This window comes from Terrapene carolina, unplaced genomic scaffold, assembly GCF_002925995.2.
Source record: "Terrapene carolina triunguis isolate 2854851 unplaced genomic scaffold, T_m_triunguis-2.0 Scaffold67, whole genome shotgun sequence".
In the NCBI taxonomy this organism is placed as follows: domain Eukaryota; kingdom Metazoa; phylum Chordata; order Testudines; family Emydidae; genus Terrapene; species Terrapene triunguis.
Genome location: NW_020664418.1, coordinates 33,556,570 through 33,574,869, shown reverse-complemented (window position 1 = coordinate 33,574,869; position 18,300 = coordinate 33,556,570). Strand labels below are relative to the sequence as shown.

Sequence of the window (18,300 nt, the reverse complement as noted above, 5' to 3'; positions counted from 1 at the left end):
GAAACTTCTCCCTCTTTGATTCATATACACCTCTACCCAGATATAACGTGACCCGATATAACATGAATTAGGATATAACGCAGTAAAGCAGCACTCCGTGGGGGCGGGGCTGCGCACTCTGGTGTATCAAAGCACGTTCGATATAACACAGTTTCACCTATAACGCAGTAAGATTTTTTGGCTCCCGAGGACAGCGTTATATCGGGGGTAGAGGTATATATGAAAGGTACAGTAGGCAGCTATAACCATAAGGATATTTTTCTCACTGAGGTCCAACCTGCTGAGAAGACAGTGCCAGGGCCCCTTTAAGCAGCCAAAGGCACATTCAACAGTCATTCTGCACCTGCTGAGCCTATTGTTGAAGCACTCCTTGCTGATGTCAAGGTGGCAGGTGTAAGGCTTCATGAGCCACAGGAACAAGGGTAAGGCTGGGTCTCCCAGGATCACCATTGGCATTTCCACATCCACAATGATAATCCTCTGGTCTGGAAAGAAAGTCCCTGCTTGCAGCTTTCTGTACAGGCCTGTGATTCTAAAGATGTGTGCGTCACGCACTTTCCCTGACCAGCCTGTATTGATGTCGGTGAAACAACCCCAGTGATCCACTAGCGCTTGCAATACCATAGAAAAGTAGCCCATTCTGTTGTTATACTCCATCGCAAGGTGGTCTGGGGCCAAAATGGGAATAGGCATGCCATCTATCGCTCCACTGTAGTTAGGGAATCCTATTACTGCAAAACCATTCACTATTTCACACACATGGCCCAGAGTCACAGTCCTTGGTAGCAGGAAGCAATTAATGGTCCTGCTCACTTGTGCAACCCCCACAGTGGATTTCCCTGCTCCAAACTGATTTCTGACTGATCGGTAGCAGCTTCCAAACAGCGATTGCCACTCACTTCTCCACTGTTAATGCAGCTCTCATTTCGGTGTTCCTGCGCTGGAGAACTGGGGTGAGCTCCACACACAGTTCCAGGAAAGCGGCTTTGCACATCCAAAAGTTCTGCAGCCACTGCTTGTCATCCCATACCTGCATAATGATGCAATCCCACCAATCAGTCCTTGTTTCTCAAGCCCAGAACCGACGGTCCACCATGTGCAGCTGCTCCATGAATGCCAGCAGCAATCTTGAATTGTTTCTGTCCATGGCACACAGCAGGGCAGACACCAGCATCAGAGTCTCAGCTCATAAAATACAATACTGCAGAATCAGACACACATGCATCATGGGACGCTGAGCCTACCACCATGAGGCATTGCAAACCCTTCCCAGAACACTGCAGCAGACGATGGCCACTTGCACAGTGGAATAGCTATCCATGGTGCACTGCTCTCTGTGTTGATGCAAGAGTTGCTAATGTGGATGTATTCCGCAGACATAAGGAACGTAGCGTGGACATGCCCCGGCAATTTAATTACAGCAGTGGCTGTATGTCGACGTACCTTGAGTCGACTTAAATTTGTAGTGCAGACGTGCCCAAAGTTTCAACATGATATAGGTACCTTAACCTTGACTTAATAATTAATTAGTCTACTTGCTAATAGGCATCAGGTAAAATTTTCAAGAGCTGAAAATTAAGTAGTTAATTTTAATGCATTCCTCTCCATCCCACCCTAAATTTGGCTTCAATATTTACTCCTGAGGGAATTCTGCACCAAAAAATTATGTGCACAATATTTTAAAATTCTGCTAATTTTGTCAAATGTGGCTCCAGCATGGCAGTGGGGAGCACAGGCCACTGACTGCACTGAGGTGGAAGATCACCATGAAGGCCCCACCTCCTCGGTACAGGGACTCGGCATGAGGCTGGACCTGACCCTGACAGTGCAAGGGCTGGGCCTGCCCCAGAAACATCCTGGGGCCCATCCCCTCTGCGCCAGGTGCACCAGGTTTGGGTAGGAAGGCTCAGCCCAGCAGGATCCAAGTGGGGAGAAGCTTAGTGTGGGCAGATCTAGGTGTGGGGTGAGAGATTTCTGTGTGGGGCAACCTGGGTGTGGACAGCTCAGTGGGAGACCTGTATGCACAGGGGCTCGCTGGGGGGTCCCAGGTGCAGGGGCAATGGGACTCTGTAGGGGATCCAGGTGAAGGTGGTTGGGGTTCAGCAGGAGGGGTCTGGGGGGCTCAGTGGGGAGGTTCGAGTGCTGGGGCTTGATGGGGTGGGAGTCCAGGTACAGCTGGTTGGGGATCAGTGGGGGGGGGGGGCTCAGAGGGGTAGGGCTTGTCAGGGTGAGGGTTTGATGGGTCTGCTTAATTGGGGAGCCCCAGCTGCTGCCGAGGGGATGCTGCATGCCGGGCTCCCCCTTTCCCCCCCAATTCCCCTATCCCTTTTTCTTCTCCATCCTCCTCCCCTCACTCCCACATTCCCTTCCCCCTGCCCTATTCCACCCCCTTCCTTTCCCCCATCCTCTCACCCCCCCTTCCTTCATTTCCTCCCCACCCTTCCCCAGCCTCATCCTAGGCACTCACTGTTGCACAGAAAACAGGAAGGCTCCCAGCACACAGTAGGGGAGCACAATTGGCACTGGGACCAAGAGGCGGCGTTCAGCTGCAGAGTCAATGGAGCCAAGAAGCAGGCTCCTTCAGCTGGGCAGCTCTGCGCTTGCAGAAATTGGGGGGCAGTGGCACGTAACCCAGTGTGCCCCCCACACCTCACCTGTGTTTTGGGGGGGGGTTGCCTCCCTCCAAACTGCACCCATAGTCATCCCCCCGCACGGCTTCCCTTTGCTTCCCTGCTGTTTTCTGCAGGGAAGCACAGGAATTCTGCAGGGGTGCATTTTCTACAGGTGCGCAGTCACGCAGAATCCTCCCAGGAGTAAATATTGGAGAAAGTGTGAGTAACCAAGTAAGGGAGAAAAAATAAAAATCTTACAAAACTCCATATCATAAAAGTACTTCTTCCAAGTAGTTTTCAAACTTGCATACTATGTATTTATTAGGCCCCTCTGATTATATCACATTATGCACTTGTACAAAAGAAGTTCATGTGACCTAAAATATCAGCTTACTGCCTTTATTAATTAGACAATCTGCTGAAGAAAAGGACACAAAAGAATAGTCATAAGAACAACAGCCCTTTCACACTTTTAAAATTACTAATGTTATTACCATCCCTTTCTCAGAAAGGCATGCAATGGAGTATTATGTATATGTTCACTTACCTGTGTGTTTCCTAAGCCAGCAGCAAATGAGATTTAATGAACAAGTACAAAAACAAGACTTCCACAGAACAAAACAACCTGTTTTGATATCCACAACTGAAAACCTTTATGAATGTTTACTTAAAAACCTGACAGATACATCCTGGACATTTCATAATATATACATAGAGTATGGTTTTTAACTTAGAGGAACTGTAAAGTTACCGGAGCTACATTTTTCTAGAGATATGTATGTCAACAGAACAGAGTTTGGATCAAAGCTCCCCACACACACACACACCCACCCTACTGCTACTCCCCTCCAACCCCCCCCCCACCCACACACACCCACACAGTTGGATACAGGAATACAGTTAGTCCCATTCACACACTTTTAGTCATAAGATCTATTCAGGTCATCTGGCGCCATTAGATGTAATTAATAGTCAAAAATTAAACAGGGTGGCACCATGCACATTAAGGAGGAATGGAAGAGAAGCGAGAACAACAAAGGTAGACCAGCCAAACAAGCTGATTATAGATCAGAGGGGAAGGAGAGAGAAAAGAGTTCATCATGTCTTTTCTATGTGAGGGAGGCACTAGCTATGCTAGATAGAAGAGTGAAACTGCTTCTGGTACAATAAGGGCTGGTCTGGTGACCTAACAGAGTTGAAAACTGCACTGGGGTTTAATGCAATGTATTTCTGCAATGCCCACTTTCCTCTAGCCACACCCTCCAGGCCTGAAGCTTTGGGAGGAGTAGGAGCATCTGTGCAACAGAAGATCCTCATCACATTAGAGTAATGCTCCCAGTGCTGAACAGAGCAGCCAAATTCCAGTTCAAAACCCAATTTTATACGCCAAGGATAAAGTGTCAATAAGGATAAAGAATTTATATTTAATATAAGATAGCTGTATCTATAAAGGTTGTGTAAATATTTTTGTCCAAAGTCTGGACATTTTGTAGACAGCAAGAGCTGCTAAAGACAAGTTTCCTATCAGGACAGCTACAGAGATTATTGTTTAAAACTGGAATTCTTGCCCTTATAAATTCCTGCGTTTTTCCAAGAAGTGCAGATTTGACAAAAAGCGATTCTCTCCTTGTAGTATTTGCACAATTATTTGTTTTTTAAAGGAAGAAAAAAGCAGATCTTGGATTTCAGCTGTCAAGCATACAAGAAATCCTAAAAAAAATCATCAAGCATGTACAAGCAGACTATACAATGAGAGCAGCAGCAAGTTCCTCCATCACCTCTAGATATATTTTGGCATTAATACCAAACAAGATGGAAGTATGACAGGAGTGACTGCAGAAAATCTAGAAGCCGAGGAAACAACCAACCATTTGGGCAGGGAAAGGTAAGAAGAACTACGGCATGATATCAAATTCAAGCTATCACACTTGCCATTTTGATTTTGACTGAGTTAGGTGAACATATTTTTTCCACTGTGAAAAAGTGCATATTTACCATATTAAACCAGGACTAGCAGTGTTCATGGAGAAAGGCATAAGTCTATGAGTTATCCTACCTATAGCTATAATTGAAAAGAAATTTACATGAATGAATTCCTGCTTGTGTCAAAAATCACAAGAATGTGATGTTACGTTACCCCTACAAAAATGTAAGAAAGAAAGACAAAAAGAAAAGGAGCTACTTTAGAATAGCAGCAAGTGGCATCAGTTTGTCCTTTATTTAGGACAGGGGTTCTCAAACTGGGGGTCGGGACCCCTCAGGGGGTCACAAGGTTATTATATGGGGGGGGGGGTCGCAAGCTATCAGCCTCCACCCCAAACCCCGTTTTGTCTCCAGCATTTATAATGGTGTTAAATATATTAAAAAGTGTTTTTAAATTTATAAGGGGAGGTCCCACTCAGAGGCTTGCTATGTGAAAGGGGTCATCAGTACAAAAGTTTGAGAACCACTGATTTAGGACTTATAAATGAGCTAGTCTTTGAGGAAAAACTTTTGAAATTATATGGTACATATTTCAATGATATTATTCCCTAAATAAAATTAACATGCAAGTAATGTATAATTTTTCCAGACCTAATTCATAATTTGACACTTAGCTTCAGTAACGTGCAAGAGGCAACTGTTACTGCTACTATAGCAGTTTATCTATGTTAGGTCCTAGACCCTGAGAAAACTTATACATGTGAGATAAGTTTTACACACACACACACACACACACACACACACACACACACACACACAGTTTTTCTTCCATTGGTTTCATTCAAAGAAAACCTTGTCTAGTTTTGATATCATATCGGTGTCAAATAATTTTAATATTTTTGTATATAAAAACAGCGTGTGAAAAACCAGAAAAAGCTACCTATAATAAAATGTCACAGTTTAATGCGAGTTCACTGGGAAGACAGAGGTAGACAAATATAATTAAGACATTTCACCAAAAATATTAAAAAGTGTTTTAATCTCAGTACATTATTATTAATGTAATAGAGAATTCTCAAAATTTTAAGAAAGCACTCTAGTTTTCAGAGCCAGGACTGGAACCCTGGACCACTAGTTCCAATACATATAGGCCTCCATTACTTGAGACAATTAACAGATGTATCAGCCATGTTGGCACCCATACTTTTTTCATGCTGTTGCCAATCAGTAGAGGGCACCATGCTCACAAACTGTGCCCAATCCTTTTCCTACTGAAATCAATGTCAAATAAAACAAGAAAACCTCATATTGAAGTCAATGGAAACAGGACTGGACTCAAAAACTATCCACAACTACAACCTATTTTTTTCACATATATACAGTGTGCAAGTTGAAGACATTTGAGTATGCAAAAAGTTTGAAAGGGTAGTAGTAAGCTTTTTAAAAACAAAGTCAGGCAAAGACCATTAAAACAAAATCATTTTCAAATTAGAGGGGTTTTTTTAAGTGACTTGAAACAAGTCAAACTTTGCAGAAACATTGTCAGAGTAAATCTGGCAGTTTACAGGCCATACCAGTCTTGGGGATAAAATAGGATTTTATAATGGAACCTAGCTGCTCAGCATAGATGCCAAGACCTTGAGTAAGTTAAGATTTCCTGTAGATCTATAGAAATAGATCTACAACAAGCACTTTAAAACTGTGTAAACCCCTCTGATCATGCAGTGAATTCAAAGCCCTAAACAAAGAAGGTATGCTACTAGTGCTACAAAGGTGCTATTCACACTACTAGGAGTATGTCAGCACCTTCATAAATATCTGTATTTTTCAAAGTTAACCAGAAAGTAAATCAACTAGCGATTTTGTGTGCATACTTCTGTTAATATCCAAACCCAGTCCCCGCTTTTTCCTAATGAGTAGGCGACAGAATCAATTCTGCCATTTTAAGATTTTAGATGCCTTTTTGTACACCTGTTTTAAAAAAAACCATTCAGTTTAAACATTAAAAAGACGGGAGAGAATAAACCTTAGCAAAATTACCTTGAGTATATACTGTACCTATATTTCCATAAAGTATTATCATGGTAGCACATGACCTTATTATGTAACGTGCAGAGGATGCTGGAACTAATCCAAGTGAACCCTTTGTTTTATCTGACCCATAAAGTATGATTCTCCAACCACAACTACAGATTTAGTCAAGAGAGTATCATCTATTCTGGTCCATCTGGTATATAATGCACATTTTATAGCCTCATGTGAGAGACTGGGGGAGGGGGGTTAAAATAAAAGCTACATAATAATGCCAAGCTCCTGTGACAAACCAGTAAGACCCATGTCTATGGTGTACATTTTTGAATAGTGATGTTATTCAAAAATCATGAGCCATATTTAGAAATTCCTTGATTTTTCAATTTTTTATGACCTTAACGTTATTTAAAACAGTTTGTGTTTGGGGGATGGAGGTATTAAGCACAGACACTGATGAACAGGAAATAATCAGTTTCTTGTCAGTTTACACCTACATTCACTCTTCCAAATAAATAAATGCAAGGCTAGTGTACACAAAGTCCCAAACAGTTGTTAATTTATATAGAACAGCGGTTCTCAAAACTGTGGGTTGGGACTTGGACTTACTGGCTTAGACTTGCTACAGCCCGGGGCTGAAGCCTGAGCCCCACTTCCCAGTGCCAAAGCTGAAGCTCAAGGGCTTCAGTCCTGGGTGGCAGAGCTCAGGTTACAGGCCTCTGCCTGGGGCTGAAACCCTTGGACTTCAGCTTTGCCCCTCATCCCCCTTCCAGAGTGATGGGGCTCTGGCTTTGCCCGCCCACCCCCCCACGCAAGACAGTGGGGCTCAGGCTTTGGTCCCCCCTCCTGGGGTTGTGTAGTAATTTTTGTTGTCAGAAAGGGGTCGCAGTGCAATGAAGTTTGAGAACCCCTGATATAGAACTTTTTACTTCACAAACTAATTATAAATCAAAATAATGTGTCACTCAGGGGGGGTGAGCGACGTAGCTTACATTGACCTAGCGCGGTGTCTACACCATGCTATGTTGACGGGAGATGCTCTCCTGCCGACTTAGCTTCCACCTCTCAGGGAAGTAGAGTACTGAAGTTGACAGGAGAGCATTCTCCTATCGACTTATCGCGTCTTCACCAGACTCATTAAATAGCCAATTTAGCGGGATAGGGTAGACAAGCCCTAAGAGACAAACAAGTGGGCTGAGCTGGGGCGCACTGGAGGCAAGGTAAAAAATACAAACAGGATGTGCATAATTCTCAGCCATTCGGCAGCAGTGATCACAACTTTCCATCTGCCCAGTTGCTACCTCATTTGAATTTCTGTATGTATTGCAGCAGAGGTGAATTTTAGGAGGGAGCTGAAGTAGATTAAGGTGGTGGCTTCTTGGATTTTGACTGGGAGTTTTTCCCCACTCATGAGGCGCACACTAAGAGTAAGTGCATAAGTGCTTGTCAGAAAAATAGGTGGTCAAGGCTGGCATCTTTAGCAGAGCAAAAGTATGAGTCAACCTTGCCACAACACAACAGGCTGGATAGAAAGGAGAAGTTTATGTTTGGTACAATGGAGGAGGGTAGCCAATGAAAGAACTTGGGAGGAGGAGCATCACAGCAACAAGCCAAGAAGATTATTTTAGCAGTCACATTTTGAATGGATTTGTGGGGAGGCAAGGTTGCAGGCATCCAAGCCAGAGAAAGAGACTATAGTGGTAAAGGAACAAGACGCACAGATGTAGTAAGCTGCCTGGTACTCAATTTATCTATTCAAAAGTTGGCTGCCTGGATTTGAACCAGCGGTCTTAAGGCAAATAAGTATTTTTAACAGTACTTCAGCATCTACCTAGATACCCAAACCACTTAAATGTGTGCCATCCTGAGATATGTTACTAAGCAAAGAGTTGCAAAATTACTTAATATTCACGTTATTCTAAATAAACTAAATATTCAATAATGTTTCAAATTATTTTAATACGTGAGAGGCACAAATATAAAAGCCGAATCAAAGCCCCCCATCAAAAAAAAATAAATAAATAAAATAAAAGATTGTGCACAGTGAAAGTTTTTAAAAAATTATTTCAAAACACTGGTCACTGCAAGATTGGAGAAAACATATCCAGGCATTGCATCTTGTTTAGTTTTCTTGCTGTTGACTAGAAAATATGACAGCTTTCCTAAGTAGCATTAGCTACACCTTTTCTTGTAATTTTAAGCAGATATCCACCCCACTGCTCAACCCCCTCCCCCCGCCCTCCTTAGAAGAGAATTATTTAAACTGGAAAATGGATACATTATCTCAAAGACAATAAGTTATTCCGGACAACATGCACCATTTTACTGCCAACTTGCATTAGTAACTCTACTTCAGACTTGCAACAACAAAAAAAAGTTAATGTTTCACCAGATCAATACAGCATGCAAATACTATAATAAAAGTAGACACCACTGAAGCAAAGAAGAGATTTCAAAAGAAATAAATTCATCAGTAAAATATATCCTTTTTTGGGTAAAATATACTAAAGGATCATTTCCTTGCCTTCCTCTTTCAAATTTTAAAGCAGAATTCACAAATACCAAACCTCTCTGTTAAATACTGAATTTTCAAATTTAGTATCCGCATCTTGTAGTCACAATCTAAACTATATTCAAATATTGCTTAAAGGGACACAGTCAGAGTATAAGTGTTCTTCCCTCCCACTGATTTATATAATAGTCTTTCCATCAAGGAGAAAGAAACAAAACTGACTACAGTAGAACCTCAGAGTTATGAGCAACAGAGTTTCAAACTGACAAGTCAACCACACACCTCATTTGGAACGGGAAGTACGCAATCAGGCAGCAGAGACAAAAAACAGTACAGTACTGTGTTAAATGTAAGTATTTAAAAAAAAAATAAAGGGAAAGCAGCATTTTTCTCTGCATAATAAAGTTTCAAAGCTATATTAAGTCAATGTTCAGGTGTAAACTTTTGAAAGAACCACCATAATGTTTTGTTCAGTTACAAACAACCATCATTCCCGAGGTGTTAGTAACTCTGTTCTACTGTATACAAAGTGCTGTCACAAATTACCTATAAACTGTAAACAAAGTGAATATATAGAGGGGTTTTTTTAAACCACACTTCTTAGCAAGCCACAGGTGCTATTTGCAACAACAGAGGTACAATGTTTTCAAACAAATGTGGTCATCAAGCTGATTGTTTCATTTTAATAAAAACATAAAACCACCATTAATAATCTTACCCTTTGAAACAAAAAGGTGTGGGACATTCTTTTGTTTTAAATAATGTGGAATTGGAGTATTCCATGTTAGTTTGTTTATTTACTGAGCACAAAGAAATACACATCCTCTGTCTTTGCCTCAAAAAGTTTAGAATCTAAGTGACACAACACAATGAAGGGAAAACAAAACAGTAGAGTGGGGAAGGAGAGAAAGTAAACACAGCAACAAGATTACATAATTACTCAACAAAAGCGTATCTATGAACTCCTTATGCTGTTAGGTCCCAGGTTCAATACCCACAGGCTAGTTGTAACCCAAAAACATAAACCTCTACTCCTCAAGCCAAAGGACCAGGTCTGTTAACTGAGGCTATGTCTACACTGCAGCTTATGTCAGCATAATATATGTCACTCAGGGGTGTGAATAAACTACCCCCCCGAGCAAGGTAAGTTACATTGACAGTTACCGCCACTCTCGCAGGGGCTGAAGTAGCTAAGCTAAGCTGCTGTAAACTCTCTAGTGTAGCTGTAGCCTCAGAAAGTAACAAGATTCAACACCTCTCTCTTTATATCTATGTGTCTAATCTCTCTACTAGAGGGGCACAAAAAGCCACATTGTGTTAGCATTACAATATAGGTGGGTTTTAAGAAGGACTCTGAAGGAGAAGAGGGATGCGGATTTGTACTGCATCAGTTTAAGGTAAGCACCCTGGCGAGCCGCGTGCCAAACGTTGCCGACCCCTGGACTAGACAGAGCCAGTGGAGAGATCCATAGAGGGAGGAGAATTACATGGTCAGATTTTAAAATAAACATTTTCACTTACACTACTTTGTCATATCTCCCTGCTGAATGAGAAGTCACATGTTAAACTGCCTTCAGACATTTCCAGTTTAATGAGAATTTTGAAAACAAGAACAGCAAAAGATAAAAGGAGCAGATGAACATCCAACCTGAAGCCTGTTAATACAACAAAATAGCCCCCCCCCACCCTTGCACAACAGATTAAAAAGTGTCCCAAACTGAAACAAATTTAACTGAAAACACTTAAGCACTTGAATAACTGTAGTCATGGAGTAATTGATTTCTAACTTACTCATCAATTTAAGTGTTTTCACGATCAGGGCCTAAATACATACCAAGTTTTTCTAGTATTAACTATTAATTAGAAATTTAAAATATTCTATAAAGGATTTGGCTGTTTAAGAACATCTTGAATTTAGCACAAAATATTTTTTAAATAAAACATTCTGTGCAAATTAACTTGTAAAATATTTTTTTCTGAATATAATGAAAGATTTGACAAACACCAACGAAAGCAGAAGGTATAAGATACTATAATGTATCTACTACACTGCCAGAAAATAAATAAGTCAGCTAATGCTAATTCAACCCAGAAACCTGTGACAGTTAAGGATCAATTTGCAGTACAGTCACAGTATGTAACAGGAATAACAAATACAGGAAGAAACTTTTTGATGCAATCTCTCAACTCATCAAATCTAGGTCCCAATATTTAAAAGAGAGAAGTCTAATTTTCAGCATCTGTCCTAGAATTTCTAAGTCTTACATTTGTACTAGTAAGAGAGGCATAACATTTGTGTATAGAAATGTACAATATACTAGGTGAGAATCAACATGGTTTCACACAATAAGTCACGTTATAAAACATTTTTTAAATTAAAAACATTGGTCTAGATAGTGGTAAACAATAGATTTAATACTCTATTTGGATTTTCGGAATGCTTTTGAAACAGTTCCACATGATGGATTACTGTATCAACTCTAAGTATCAGCTACGCAATTAACAGATTAGTAATTAAAAACAGAAGGTTAAAATTAAAATTGTGTATTCTTTGCAGAAGGCTGTAAGTAGCAATATCTTACTAGAGTGCAGGTCCTAATATAGAGCCCTGTATTTTTATTATTTACATAAAGTTTGACATGTAAGAATTAAATAGGGAGGAAAAATTAAAATGGAGGAATGGTTAAGTCTCAGAAAGATATAGCTGTGTACAAAATAATTCTGATTGACTAGGCAAATGATTAAAGGGGTACATTATTAAAGATCATGTGTCACAATGGAGTAATATTCTTGAATAGAAACAAGACCCAAACAAGCAGTTTGAGAAAAGGGGTTGAACTGATAGACCCAAGATTCAAATTCTTAGTACAGTATGCAGCAATAATACAACGTTGGCTTATATCAAGAGGAACATGTGATTAGGCTTGGCAGAATTCAATTTTCATAATTTTGACAGATATTATCAATGTTTATGTTTAAGCTTTTTTATTAACATTTTCAGTTGTGCAAAATTATGGGTTTTAAGCATTTTTTCCAATTTATAGCTATTTAAGTTTTCACAGCTGCAACAAAGGGGGGGGGGGCGAAAATTATTATTTAATGACAGTAGATGTTAAGATTTAAGAAGTTAAAGCTTCAGAACCTTTACAAACACAAACTGTCAACATCACATGTTAAAATATACAAATCAAACTCTAAGATGATCTCAAGCAGCATTTTTCTTTCGATTACTATTGATGAAAATGTTTTTCATTGGTTTGTGTGGGTATGGAGAAATTGACGCTTACTGGTAAAAAAACAAAGCCTTCCAAGCCTACATACGATAAACGCCAGAAAATACTGTGCAACGGCAAGCTCTTGCCTATCTGAAGTACGACGACACCTGGATTATTTAGTCCCCCGAGAGGAGAACGAGACAACACAAATACTGAAAACTAGCAGAAGGTTATTCTGAAACCAAAGTCGCTCTGTTTGAGGGCGCAGGGCAGCCCAGAAGGGCGCAGAGCTAAGGGAGACACCGTCAGCTCCAGGAAACGTGCAGTCACCTCTCGGAGAGCTGTGCGCCCCTCGGGGCGAGCTGACACCCGGGCGCATCACGACAGAAACACCTGACCCCGCTCCCCCCCGTCACTAGCGTGCATCTGACAGCGCGTTGTGAGGCGTCAGTACCGCCCCCCCCCCTACCGGACCGCCCCCGGGGGCCTGGGGGGGGGGGGGGGCGGGTTACCTCCATGGGCTAGCCCCATGCCCCGCTCCGCCAAGGGGGCGGGCGGAAGCGGCCCTGGCCGGCTCGGGCTCGGAGCAGCCGGCGAGGACCGGTTCGCTCCAAGCCGGCGAGCCCACTGCGGTTCCCGGGGCCGAGTCGGAGCTGCGGTGGGACAAGACAAGACAAGCCCAGCCCCCCCCCCTCACCATTCTCCTCAGGGTCGGGCTGGGTCTCGGCGCCGGCTCTGGCTCTCCTCGGGCCGGGCTGCTCCTGCTCGTGCTTCGGCGGTGGCGGGGCCTGTCTCCATCTATCGGGGCTGAGCTCGCCGGCTGCGGGGGGCTGGGCGGGGAGAGGCGGGGAGAGGGCAGCGCTCCAGGGACGAGGAGGAGAGCGGGGTGGCTCGAGCTCGGCTCTGCTCCGGGACCCAACGCTGGCGGCGGCGGTCTTGGCCCGGCGGCTCCTTCTCATAATTGTGCGACTCCCCTAGGCCGAGGGCAGCAGCGCTGCCGCGTCAGCGCGCACCGCCCCCGGGGGGAGGGAGACGCCGGGCTCCCTCCTTCCCTCCCTCCGCCTGAGCTGCCGCTGGTCCCCACCGCGTCTCTTTGCGGCCCCCAACGCCCCTGCCCAGCCCCTCAGCTCTCCGCACTGCCCGCCCTGCCCGGGCCTCAGGGCTAAGCTCGGCTCGGGCCAGGGTCACCTGAGGGACAAAGACCCACCATGAGGGAAACGCTGCTGCAGCAAATCTGCCCCGCTGGGCTGCTGCCCTGCCGCGTGACTAACTCTCCTGGCGCTCGTAGCCAACGTCGCTAATTTCCACTGGGGAAAGTGCTGGGGCACCACGGGCCTTGGGACTAGGCTGTGGGTCATTTGAAAGACGCGCCTCGGCTCCAAGACGGAGAAGGTTGTTCCGTGCGTGCGGCGGAGACAGCTGGAGATGTTCCCAAGCGGCCGCCTCTGCCCGACTCAATGTCCGTGGTGACCCTTACAGCGAGGATCGCAGCCCACCTCTTATCTTCACTACCAAGAGGGGTTTTCCAGCAGAGAGGACAGATCCCAGCATATGATTGTGGCATGTTGATCTGAGTGTGTTGTGCAGAGTTATTCCCTGCTGTGTATGGGATGAGGAATCATAACAGAATTAGAGATACTTAACAGGTCAGCTGTTCCATCCCCCAGAATTGACACTGCTCGGCCTGCAACACTCAGAAGTCCCCCTGGTTAGTGCAGTTGCCTAAAGCCAGCTGTAGTGACCCCTCTTATTGGGGTGGGTGGAGGGGAACCTACAGGGACAGTCCAGCTGGCTTGTACCTTACACTGCTCTTGGAAAGATCAGATGTCAGGTCCCACGTTTCCCCAGTAGCAAGGACTGAGAGGCTAGCTCTCAACTGCTGGAGTGAGGAAATGTCTTGCATCAGCCTTAGCAACTTAACTTACCCTATACAGCATAGCTGGGTCTCAAAGAAGCATTTTAAAACTAAAAACAAGCTTTTAAAGCTAGCACAGGGATTTGCCAGTTCTTCAACATGGCAACAGTAGGCCCCTCTCAAAGTTTGTTAGAAACCAGTTTAACTGGAACCATATTATTCAAAGGCAAGTCGCTTAACTCCGTTCCTGCTGGGGACCTACAATGCCTATCTCTTAAAATGTTTAAGATTTTTCATGCAAAAACAGTACTAGCTTTGGGGAATGGGTGAGAAGTTTTAGGGCTGATCCCTTGAGGCATATCGGTGGCATGCAGAAAGTAGCTGTTCTCAACTCTATTGAAGTTGCTGGGAAATGAGGGTGTTTAGCACCTCAAGGAAGTGATCACTCAGTACATCAAAGAATCAAACCCTAACTGCTGTTTTTCTCAATGTTGATACAAGTGCCTCCATAAAAACCGGTCACTAATATGCACCCAGAAGTTCATAAAGCACAGTACAGTTGGTGTATTTCAAAAGTGAGCGGTGGTATTCAACTTATTTAAATTATGTTTAAAAAAATCTAGTAATCACTGAAGCTTTCCCTGCAGGTTACACCCATATGCTTAGATAAGGGAGAGAATTCTTCATTAACACTATGTTAAAGTGTATGTCACGTGTGTTGGACAAAATTTGCAGAAAAATGTTATTAAGATGATAAAAAAAGTGAACGGTACAGAGTTTAAGCATAGAAGTTTCTGGTTATCAGGGAATAACGTACAGATTATCGAGGGTGCAAAGTTTGGTTTAAAATCGGGTGGCATAAGGAATACATAATCTGCAATACTATAGTTGGAACTGATCGCTTTTGTCGGTAATAAGCCCTGTCCCATTTGTATTGTAAACTCCTCAGGGCAGGAACCTTGTCTTATAGACAAAAAATAAAACTAGCATACTTTGGAATCTATGCCATTAATTTAAAATAAGCAGAATTTCATTATGGATTTTCATGGTAAATCCTCTGTAACAAATCTCAAACTGGAATAATCTGCAGTTTGTTTCCAGGAGATAGCAAAATTGATTTACTAGGCCCAATGCAAAAACACTGACGTTATTACAGAAGTAGGGGGAGGAGGGGAATCTCAGACTGAGTTGCAGCTAGCCGAGGACCAGATTTTGCCACCTTTATGTACAATGTGTGGTACATTCAAATCAGTGTGACTCAGCGTGAATAAGGATAGAAGATTTGGATCCTAAATGTAGTAGAGAAAACAAATCAAAATACTTTTTCAGGAAACTGATTCATATTCCATAAGAAACAAGCTCTGATGTAATTATATGGAACTGATCTGCAGATATTTCCCTGCACTGACACTCTTGTAGGAAGGTAATGATTTTTCCATTTAAAGTTCCAGTAACAGAGACAAATATCTGTGAGATTAGCAGTGGATAGCATTGTTGTGACAAATCCAGGGGCTGCAAGCAACAGACAAATTTCTGTAACAGTCACACAAACGGATAGCTGGAACTAACATCCTGGTCCTTCAGCTTCCAAGTCACACATCTCTGCAGGTTAGTCTCTAAGGTGCCACAAGTACTCCTGTTCTTTTTGCGGATACAGACTAACACGGCTGCTACTCTGAAACCAACTACTAACAGGAGCAGTTGGTCTGATCCTCTCTGTGGGCCAGCCACTTTAGAACATCACTCATTCCTACATGCCAAGTGAGCACATAGCGCTGCACCAAGAACTGGTAGCAAGTTGCAACAGATCTGAATACAAGAAGTGGAAGATTGCACCACCTCAGCTCTTTAGTGCTGTCTCCCCAGCAGAGACAGCTGGGTGACACTGACAAGAATGGTGTCCATTTTATTGTAACCAATATGCTGGGTGAGAAAGCACAAAGACTAGCAGCAGAGGCAATCTTCCAGAGGAGTTTCAAGGGCTTTCCATGGGGAAAAGCAGCAAGAATGTGGAATTCCCACCAATGTGGGATTCCCACCAATGCTGTAAGTACTTTTGACACAGAGTGCCTCTATTCTGTCTCCTCCTCCTCTTCATATCTCTCTCTCATCTAGGGTGACCAGACAGTAAGTGTGAAAAATCGGGACGGGGGTGGGGGATAATAGAAGCCTATATAAGAAAAAGCCCCAAATATCGGGACTGTCCCTATAAAATCGGGACATCTGGTCACCCTACGTCTCATCTCCACAGGTTATACCAGTCAAGGTTACCAAGTTTTGGTTACGACGATTAGGTCACACTCCTCTTCATAAAGTATCATTTTGGGCTAGTCTGGCTTATTTCCCATGCTTATAGCACTGGAACATAGACTCTCGGGGCTTGATTTAAAGTGCTGAAACCCTCAACTCCATCTAAATGCAAAAGAGACTCAGGGAGTTCAGCACCTCTGAAAATCAGACCCTTAATCTATGCACATCCATTTATTTCCTCCTTGCTCTTTTCCACCTTATCACTTCGTTAGCCAGAGAGTATTTAGTATGAATGAATGCGCTCCCTTTGTCGTCCTCCTCCTTCCACTTTAATATCAGCCTAACAAATCTAGACAGCTTTAGCCCAGGAGACTGGCATCTCATGCTGACTTGAAGACAATACAGTCTCCTCTCTCTGCAGAAGGTACAGGTATTTCAATGTGCTGTAAAGCCAAAAGAATCAAGAGGTAGGTAGCTGGAGGCCAAATTAGAACATTGATTGAGACATTCCTGTACAAGCTATCATTTTAGGAGAACATATCTTGAGGCCAGGAATAAACCACATCTTTGTCCTACTGATTCTGCAAAGTTGCAATTAGATTGACAATCTAGCCCTTTGCTAGTTAAACAGTTTGTGATCAGCTGAGAGTAAGATGGGGCAGCCGCTGCTGGAGCAGCCTGGGAAGGAGATTGTAATTAAAGGAGTCAGTCTCCCTTTCTCTTTCACCATTGCTCCGGGGAAGCAAGGTCACCCATTTGTGCGAGGTAGGGGAATAGCATCTCCGCAGAGCCTACTACTCCCCATGCCATGGAACAGATGGTATGAGGTGCAAGGAAGTACCTTGCCCCCTTTAATCCTTTGAGTTTACAAGCAGGATAGCCCACAAATCAGTAGAGTTAGTCACCTAGAAAGAGTCAATTGTTCATAGATCATATATGAAATCTTTTGTTTTTATCCCTGATATTCAGACTTCTTTTTTAGATGCAGGTGGTGAGGAGAAATACATTTTCAGGCATTAAAGTAAACTTCAGAATGCCTTAGAAGGTTACACATTTACTAGTTCTAATTAAGGGTTAATGGCTTTCCAACCATAATGCTCGTTAATTTTAGACACCGTTTTTTTCTTCCATGTGAGATGTCCATCGTCAGTTGTCACCTGTGAATAAAGGGAAAATAATTAAACGTCATTTTATATTCCACTAAATTCCTCGTCCTTTAGCTGATGCAGTCTACTCTTATCATTAAATTCAAAACAGATGCTTTATTCCTTTCAATTAAGGTCTTTTTTAATCTCATTCTTACATCTGAAAAGCAAACGAACAACCTGTCACTGACTGTTTATTCTGTGCAATTGTTTATTTTGTAATTACCACGGCTACTAGCGAAGCTGAAATATAGCATCACAGTGATCTAATACTTGCCAGAGATTTAGGAATCTCATGCCTACTAGGATTTACATCTCACTAAACCAGTTGTAACTTGATCTCATTGCAATAAAAAGTGCTAAGAGATAATAAAGAGGCTCTTTAAGAATGCCCCTTGTCCCAGTAATGCAATATAATCAGTAACAGAGCAAGCATACAATATTTGGAAAAAGTTGCTTAACTGCTCTCATGTGCATGCAGAAGAAATACTGAGATTCCCATTGAAAGACAAATGGAAATTCCTTCTTCAATAAAAGAAGTGGGTAATTCATGAAGAAGTCTGGTTTTGGATGCATGACCAGTTATACTTAGTGAGCCTATGGATGTACATTTCAAGTTGTTGAAAGTATGTGCTGGTATGCAAGCAGTTAAGCCAAACACAATTGCTAACTGATAAGGAAATCAGGTTAATACCCCAACCAAGGTCAAATAGATTCTGTGTAGAAACATTTTTTCCCCTTATTAGAGTCATCGATGGCA

General features: G+C 42.8%; 1 protein-coding gene across 1 annotated transcript in view; it reads right to left on the bottom strand.

Moving 5' to 3' along the window:
• LOC113406065 (transient receptor potential cation channel subfamily M member 7-like) overlaps positions 1-13,050 on the bottom strand; it is a 70,339-nt gene extending 57,289 nt beyond the window's left edge. The window contains exon 1 of the mRNA XM_026648309.2: positions 12,988-13,050. Coding sequence (XP_026504094.1) covers positions 12,988-12,990 — 3 coding nt within the window. The 5' untranslated portion in view covers positions 12,991-13,050. The remainder of the gene's footprint in view (positions 1-12,987) is intronic.
• Positions 13,051-18,300: the final 5,250 nt, after the last annotated feature.